The following is a 9,293-nucleotide window of genomic DNA, read 5'->3' on the forward strand; positions in this document are numbered from 1 at the left end:
TGATAACAAATTAACAATCTTTATAATTTTTTATTTTCAAACTTATAAAAAGCAAATTAATCTCCAGAGCGAAGGATGGTTTATAAATATTATTTTCATCATGAGATGCCATCTATTACCAACAAGAGAATAATCTTTTAGCTTTTCTAGATGTTTAGTTTTCCTTTAGTTATTTTAAATCGAAAGTAATATGATTATAAATATTTAAAATAAAATACAAAATTAGAATATTTGTAAATGAAAATGAACTCTTAATAATAATAAAAATATGTTTTTTCCATTACTCGTGAAGTGGTTTAGAATAAAATTTTAAAAATAAAAAAGTGATATGATTGGTTATTCTTTAATTATATGATACGATAGACATCTTCTATTAAAGAGGGCGAAATTGTAAGTCATAAATATTCGAGCTTACTTTATTTATTAAATATTATTTTATTATTTTTAAGATGAAAAATATTGCTTAATAATTAAGATATTATAGTGTATAAATATAACATACATTTCCGTTTCAATACACAATATCAGTCAGATTAGCATATTACTAGACCCATTACTATCAGTTTGTTTCAGGAGTTACAGCCTTGCTTCTCTCATATAGGTTCTACCCTCATTGCTTCACTAACAATGGGCTCTTTATGTTCATGTTTCTCAGGAAAGACGTCTGACTCTAGTCCTACACCTAGTGCCTTTGCAGAAAAGAACACTGCTCCAATTGCAGAACAGGAGCCTAGTCCTCCTACACCTAGTGCCCCTGCAGAAAAGAACACTGCTCCAATTGCAAAACAGGAGCCTAGTCCTCCTACACCTAGTGCCCCTGCAGAAAAGAAGACTGCTCCAATTGCAAAACAGGAGCCTAGTCCTCCTACACCTAGTGCCCCTGCAGAAAAGAACACTGCTCCAATTGCAAAACAGGAGCCTAGTCCTCCTACACCTAGTGCCCCTGCAGAAAAGAACACTGCTCCAATTGCAAAACAGGAGCCTAGTCCTCCTACACCTAGTGCCCCTGCAGAAAAGAAGACTGCTCCAATTGCAAAACAGGAGCCTAGTCCTCCTACACCTAGTGCCCCTGCAGAAAAGAACACTGCTCCAATTGCAAAACAGGAGCCTAGTCCTCCTCCACCTAGTGCCCCTGCAGAAAAGAACACTGCTCCAATTGCAAAACAGGAGCCTAGTCCTCCTACACCTAGTGCCCCTGCAGAAAAGAAGACTGCTCCAATTGCAAAACAGGAGCCTAGTCCTCCTACACCTAGTGCCCCTGCAGAAAAGAAGACTGCTCCAATTGCAAAACAGGAGCCTAGTCCTCCTACACCTAGTGCCCCTGCAGAAAAGAAGACTGCTCCAATTGCAAAACAGGAGCCTAGTCCTCCTACACCTAGTGCCCCTGCAGAAAAGAAGACTGCTCCAATTGCAAAACAGGAGCCTAGTCCTCCTACACCTAGTGCCGCTGCAGAAAAGAAGACTGCTCCAATTGCAAAACAGGAGCCTAGTTCTCCTACACCTAGTGCCCCTGCAGAAAAGAACACTGCTCCAATTGCAAAACAGGAGCCTAGTCCTCCTACACCTAGTGCCCCTGCAGAAAAGAACACTGCTCCATTTCCATCTAGAGATGCACAAACAACTGCTGCAATTGAAGATGTTGATCTTGATGGCCTCATCCAACATATATCTGGCCTCCTAGAACGCATCAAGGTAAGGGAAATTTTTTATTATTGGTTGAACTCCTCTGCTTAAAAAATTTCTAACAATGATTCAGGTTCGTAGCCCCCAACAAAATGTAAAAATTTAAGCAGTGTTTGTTTGTCACACTAAATTGAGTATGTTTCCCCTTTTTATGCTCAGAAAAAGTCATCACGTCCAACACCGTCGACTCGCCAATACTGGCCTACCAGTTCAACCGGCTTAACGAGACTGAAGGAAATCCTCACAGAGGGAACAGAGGGTGCTTCTACTTGGGTACGCATTCACTTTGTGTTTTATTGCTTAAATCTCAAAACTCAATCTCAAGTTCGTTTTATTTTGATTTAATGAATATTGATACAAAATAATAACCTAATGGAATTTTTAAAATTTCATTTTTTTTTTGTTGTTGTTGTTTTTTTAAAGTTGGGAGTGTTATAAATATTTTGAAATTTAGATTTAATTTTAGATATAAGATGGACAGTTTAAAAGAAAGTGTTTTGTTTTTCATTTTTAATTTTCTGGGTATTACAAAGTTCACAAATCATTTTATTTTGAGGTTTTGGGAATTGATCAACATCCAATTTCTCTATGAAGCTCGTAAGAATTTATTTTTATTGTAACAATCTTTATTTTTTTCTTTGCACTAATAAAAAAAATGTTTTTTTATTTTTTATTTTGGGTTGCTCACCTCCTTATAATCAACATTGAACATTCTTATGCCATCCCCACTTGAATGAAAGGTGGTTTTGGCAAAAATTTGAAACAATTTTAGGAATCATCTTTTCTTCCATATTATTTATACACGATCATAACCATAATCTCAATAAAGTAAAAACTTATTTTAATCAATAAAATAAGATAACATATATCTCCTTTAATTTTAAGATTATAATTTTTTTATAAATAACTTTTAAATATTTTTTATTTTCTTTCACAATTCTTTAAAAATATTTCAACCCTAAATTTTATATTTCTATAAAATAAATAAATATTTTTATGTTTCATAATTTTCAATAAAATATAATTAGTTTAATTGAATATATACCTTGTGATTCAATATACTGCCTTTTAAATATAAATCAATTCCAAATTTCAAATTTTTGACTTCTTAGATTAAATCAATTAAGATGAAACCTAATTGCATAGAAATTTATAAAATTAAAAATATTCCAATTCTAATATAAATTTAAATTAATATATAAAATGTTATTTTTTATTTTTGACAGTCTTATAAATATATATTTAATGACTTCCAATAATAAGTATTGATTTATTTAATGTCATTTATAATTATTTCATTCTCATATAAATTGAAATTATTTCAATTAATTTTATTTTTTTTAAGTTAAATTTTTGAATAAATTATGATGATTTGATAAATGATGTTGATGATGATGATGGTGGTTAACGTCCGTTGAGACCAAGCATTGGTCTATCGGACCTAAAGAAACAAATTATTTATTTTGATTTAAGATTTTATTCCTATGCTCAAAAAGCTTGGAGAGAAGCCTCCCGAGCTCACTATAATTTTGACATTGTAAAAGGCTCGGAAGGTCAGTATTGTAACTAAGATTTTGAAAGTGAGATCTAATGTGGTTGTATGCCGGGCACTCTAAGAGGAAGTGGTTCACTATAATTTTGACATTGTAAAAGGCTCGGAAGGTCAGTATTGTAACTAAGATTTTGAAACTGAGATCTAATGTGGTTGTATGCCGGGCACTCTAAGAGGAAGTAGTTTTCATCCTCAATGTTCTTATTCTCACATATATGGCACATCCTTTCCATCCATGGCATTTTAGGAACTGCCCAACCACATGTTTCACTATGGAGCTCATGAGAATTAGTTCTAATTTTTGCTATATTAATTTTCTTCTTTGAGCTAGTTAAAATAGAGAGATACTTTTGATCTTCTAGGGTGGGGTTGATGACCTTCTTATAATAACTTAATTTTCTTTTAGCCCCTAAATCTTTCTCACACCACATTTTTCTTTGAATTTAGAAGTAACAATATCTTTAATGTTATTTATGTTCTGCAATAGATCATTCTCATTGATCTCCCAATAGTTTAACCAGGCCCTTCTGTCTTTATGCCAACCCCGATTGAGCCTTAGGTGGTTTTGGCTGGAATTTAAAGCTAGCTTAGGAAGTCTATGATCGTCTATGTTATTGAGTTTGTGCTTGTACAGCAGAAACCTAATCATAGCTAGGCTCTCAATAGGGGAAATACTTGCTTCTATAAAGAGAATAGGATAAAGTGTATTTAAAATTTAATTTTTTTAAATAAATAAGGATAATTTGATAAATATTATTATAATTACTCTAAATTGTAGACTGCTCTATTACCAACAACTTCATACTCATCCTGCATCCTGAGCTGATTTTAGATTAAAATTTAATCTATAATTTTCAATCAATCAGAAAAATACTACTTATTTCATCTAAAATTTTCTCCATGTTATTGCCATCAGAAAGATATTGCTCCAGGAAAGATGAATATATTTCGGACCCTTCTGAATGGAATATCAGAGCTACACTGGGCTGCTGCATGTCTTCTTGTGGTCGCAAATGTTTTGGAAAGATACGAAACCATTTCTGAGAATAAACATGAATGCTTGTGTGTTTTGGAGGAAATGTATAACTTGGCCCAACATGTTAAGAACCTTAAAGCACGACCCAAGTTGAGGGAAGAGATGGAAGCTTCTATACAAAATGCAACTGAGCTGATATTGGAAGGTTCCTTCATGTGCTGCGCACAAATCGATTCCTCAAAATTTTCCAAGTGAGTACCCTGCAACACCATCAATTAAATTAAATTAAATAAATTCCTGTATGTATTCTGGAGGTATCCTTGTTAAGGCCAACTTTTATGCTTAAGTTATATTTCTGTACATGTGAAAATAAAATATATTACGACTGAAATGCACTAATTGCAGGTTTTTGTTAACGTATGTGAATAAGGATGAACTGCTTAAATTTCAAGGTAAGTTAAAGAGAATGTCAAAGCGTATGGAGAACGAAATGGGTATATGCATCTACGATGCCATTGAGTGTAGGATGGAGCGTCCGCAGAAAGAACGAGAGCGAACATATCCTGAATATGCAGGTAAATTGTGAGGCAATTGGTTTTTGAAAAGAAAATATTAATATCCAGAAATTTGTGATAGTTATATTCTAATTTTTTATTTGTGTTCTACTATTGTGGAAATAGTGGGAATTGAAGAACCATTGCATGAAGTTATCCAACTTTTAGATTGGAAAAATGAAAAAAATGCACTGGCAGTTATCTTGCATGGTTTCGGCGGAATTGGAAAAACTGTTCTTGCTGATGCTGTGTTTGCACGACTTTATATAGAAGGTTGTAAATATTCAATGGTCAGATTGGATGATATAACATCAAATCCAGACATAGTAGAGCTACAAAAATGCATATTAAAAGATTTGAGCATAAAAGCACCTATGGGGATGACAGATAAACAAGAAGAAATTGGGCATCTAGTGTTGGAGAATATTAGAACATTTGAGGATGGACAAAGAGAAATTGGTCGCATGTTAGAGAAAGAGATTGCATTCATTTATATCGACAATGTTGTGCACGGAGATCGTCTAGAACAGATTTTGCCTAGGGACATGAAATCTGCAAAAAAGTTGAGATTACTTATTACTGCAAGAGACATAAATGAATGCACAGGGTGCAGAATGGAAAAGAAAGTGTATGCTACAAAATGCCTTTCCAAAACAGAGGCCATGAATCTTTTGAGGAAAGAAATGAATGGGGATGACATGAATGAAACCCAAATGGAGCAGATAGTAAAGACATGCGGTGGAGTTCCAAAACTGTTGACACTGGTAGCAGGATTCATACGTTCCGATGAGGACAAACTGAAAGCTTTTCGTATAGTGATGGAAGACGCAGAAAAATTGAAAGGTAAACCTTTTGGGAATATAGATCGCTATGTCTTTGCATTTGACAATCTGCCTGAAATATGCAAGGATCCATTTCTGGACATCTGTTTCTATTTCAGTGGATGGGATTGGGACACAGTGGCAGATATTGTGGGACAGTCTGAACTGGATATGCTTGAAAAGAGAGCTCTTGTCACCAGAGACACAAACAGGACTGTAAAGATACATGATATCATTTTGACAATTGGCCTCAACAAAGGAAATGGAACGAGACACACATTCACTGGTGCAAGTGCACATCAAATTCAGGAGTTTTTAATGATTAAGGTAACTAATCTTTCTTCTTGAAAATATATCATATATACAAATCTATTTCCTAAAATGTTTAGGTCAATCCTTATGATTCACTCGATTATACTTATCAACTGATTGCAGGACCTCCAAGGAATCAAAGGTCTCTGGTTTAGTAGAACTAAAGATCCATTCTATATATCTGCACAGAAATTAAATTTAATGTATAATTCACTGAGAATTCTTGCACTTGGAAATTCGACAAAAGTGGAAGAAACATGTAATAAAGCATTTGAGAAGCTCGTATTTTTCCAAGGAGAAATTCCCTATCTTCCTTTCAATGTGTCATGGTCAAAGGAGTTGAGGTATTTAAAATGGCAACCCCAAGATTTGAATTTACTAAAGGAGTGAATAAGTCTTCTTCACATATTTCATCCATTGTTCCTTTATGTTGATGCCTTGGAAAACGCTGCAACAACATAGAGGAAACCACCCGGTCCGGACCTTAGTATAGCTCATTTTCCATTTGGAATAGTGGCTCCGACTGGGGATAATGGGACCAGTTTCCCAGAAATAGATAAAATGGGATGGATGAGTGACTTATAGATTATGCTAGCGATATGCGAACAACTAAAACTATCGGAGAAATATACTAACTATAATCTAATCCCGGGACTTATCAATTTTCAAAGCGTAGCGTTTGATAATCTGTGCTTCAAGGCAGGCATATAGATGACTCTAACGCTAAAACATAGATGTTTAAATCATTCAAGATTGCTCTGCATAATTAGTTATGCAGAGCGATAACAGCGAATTACTACACTTTGTCATTCATATCATTGATACATGCATGATTAAAAGAAAAGGCATATCACAAAACATCCAATAGTGGAATGCAATGGAGATTTGCTGTTACAGCGCATACATATATTCAATAATAGCAAAAATAATAACACAGCAACTCATATAAGAGAAATGAACACAGATGCAGATAAAAGTACCATGTAAGCTGTTTATCACTCCAGTATATTAATCGCTACGTCGCAGTCCTTCCTACAACTCAGAAAGCATTCCAAACAAGAGACAATAGTGCGCAATTGCATAAAACAGCTTTCCCGTTAAATTAAGAACCATTGGTCGAGTTTCACAAAAGAATATAGGCTGAAGCACAGTAGTGCAAACTTCAGCCTTTAAGTCTATTACAAAATTTTACAACCCTTTCCAAAACAATGAAAGGGTCTATAAATACTAGTCTAATTAAATATCTACAAAACGGAAATCCTATTAAGCTGGTATCAATAACTATTAATCCTGATTTGTCTGGCGATCTGGCAAGCGGGAGGGTGACTCATTAAGTCGGCTGCTTTCCTTTGAATCTGAGCTGATTAATTGCAAGCATTGGCTCAACTTCCGGAGGTTTGTTGAGGCGCGAACTGAGCTGTGCAGCGTAGGTGGCATCTTGGATATTGGGAATTATACACCCGATTGCGTCTGTAAGGCAATTTAGGGCAGATCTCTGTGTATGTGGTTTGATTAAAAAGAGCCAATATGCATCTAAGGATAAACTTTTAACTCCAGCGATTAATCTTCCTTTTTCTTCTAATTCAGGGTAGCATGTTTGCTCTAATGTATTTGCAGTTGTTATCTTTCTCGGTGTACATTGAGAAATCATATTGCCCAGGTAAAGAGTGTTATTGATATTGACTAGATCCACGAGATTGCTGGCGGCCGATTTACATCTTGAAGCCGCCCTTTCTGCTTTCATCACTTGAGTGTGCCATTCTGTGAAAAGTATATCTTTCTGTGTTTCCATAATCCTGGGCAATTTTGCTGCTTTTCCCAAATCAGAATCTTGCCAATCAAGATATGCAGTAATGGCTTCGTCTGCTTGATCTAGTTCAGTTCTGGCGTTTTCTACCTGTTGATTAACTGATGTAGTTAGCTCACATAGTGACTCAGCTTGAGCGATCTGTTGACATAAGAGTCTGACCTGAGATATCAACGCATTGTTTATTAATAATGCCTCTGGCTTAAACTCTGTTACCTGCGACGCGCCCTTTACCTTTTGTAGCTGCAATGACATTTGAGCAATTTGCTCATCTTTGGTCTTTATCATTTGTTCATTCGCTGCTCTCAAATTTGCCAATGCCTCCGACAATTCTTTTTGTTTCTGGATCGCATCCTGATCGATCCTTTGCTTTTCTGCTTGCAATTGTTGAGTCAACTGATTGTTCTCTTGCTGTTGCTTCAGCCACTGTTCTTCTGCTTGTGCTGCCCTTTGCTTTGTTTCAACCAATTCCGCTTGTAACGCAAAGATTTCTTGGTCTTTATTCTTCAATAGAAGGCTCACCTCCGATGCTTTGTCAATTGTTGCCGCCGAATAAGCGCCTGCATACTGTGATAGCTTCGTTAAGTCATCGGAAGGGTCCAATTCCTCCTTCCATACTACATTGCCCGTGACTGTTTGCTCAGGAAAGATAGAAGGTTGATCAAGCTTTCGTCTCTTCCTTGATCGCTTAACAACTGCTCTATGCCTTGGGCTGTAGAAAACATCCAGGGGAGGAATATCTTCCACCTGGAGAACAATTTGATCAGAAGGGTCCTTAGTAATTACCTCAACATCCTTTGAAATGGGTGGGCCGCTGGTTCCGCTTAGAACCTGAGAAGAAGTGATATCTGGTGTATCGCTTGTTTTAGAGGTGTCTGTATCCTTGGAGACCTCCGTTCCTCTGATAATGGAATCGAATTGGTTCCATTGTTTAAGCAATTCGGGATCAATGGAGGTCTGTTTATGTTGCTCTGTCTGGGATTTGCTCCGCTCTTTTTCTTGTTCTAACCTCTGCTGCTCCTCTAGTTCTTTTGTCTGCTGCTCTTCTTGTTCTTTCTTTTGTTTCTCTTCCAATTCCTTTTTCTGCCTATCTGCCAGTTCTTTATTTTGTTTCTCCTCTTCTTCCCTCTTCCGCTGTTCCTCTATCTCTTTCTGCTTTCCCTGTTCTTGTTCCTTCTGCGCTTTCTGATGTTTTTCTATCTGCTCCTTCTTTTGCCTCTCTGCTTGCTCTTTTCTTTGCTTCTCTGCCTGCAACTTCTTTTGCCTTTCCTCCTGTTGCCTCTTTTGTTCTTTTGTTGTAACAGGAGGTTGGCTCGTCTGTTGCCGACCAGGCTCGCTTGAAGAAGATGCTGGGGTTGTTGACAATAAATCTAGAGGCGGAGTTTGCAACCTCTGCTCTCTAAGTTTATTGAACTCAGTTAACTTCTCATCATTGTATTTCATTCTAGCAAGCTCTTTGGCATGGCCTATTGTTTCGGAGGCGACGAACAGGTCATCAAACACATCTTCTTGATGGTCAATCTTTGTCAGTTTGGCCTGTTCTAAGGCAGTGTAAGCAGTTTTCTTTGGATCATAGAGTCTGCTTGGG

General features: G+C 36.3%; 1 protein-coding gene across 1 annotated transcript in view; it reads left to right on the top strand.

The window, feature by feature from the left end:
• LOC149211086 (uncharacterized) overlaps positions 1 to 6,288 on the top strand; it is a 32,856-nt gene extending 26,568 nt beyond the window's left edge. The window contains exons 2-7 of the mRNA XM_089399181.1: positions 656 to 1,692; positions 1,843 to 1,956; positions 4,152 to 4,462; positions 4,617 to 4,786; positions 4,892 to 5,913; positions 6,022 to 6,288. Coding sequence (XP_089255307.1) covers positions 656 to 1,692; positions 1,843 to 1,956; positions 4,152 to 4,462; positions 4,617 to 4,786; positions 4,892 to 5,913; positions 6,022 to 6,288 — 2,921 coding nt within the window. The remainder of the gene's footprint in view (positions 1 to 655; positions 1,693 to 1,842; positions 1,957 to 4,151; positions 4,463 to 4,616; positions 4,787 to 4,891; positions 5,914 to 6,021) is intronic.
• Positions 6,289 to 9,293: the final 3,005 nt, after the last annotated feature.

Source organism: Pinus tabuliformis, chromosome 1_2, assembly GCF_031772625.1.
Source record: "Pinus tabuliformis cultivar Carrire ecotype Pingquan chromosome 1_2, CPIR1, whole genome shotgun sequence".
Taxonomy (NCBI): domain Eukaryota; kingdom Viridiplantae; phylum Streptophyta; class Pinopsida; order Pinales; family Pinaceae; genus Pinus; species Pinus tabuliformis.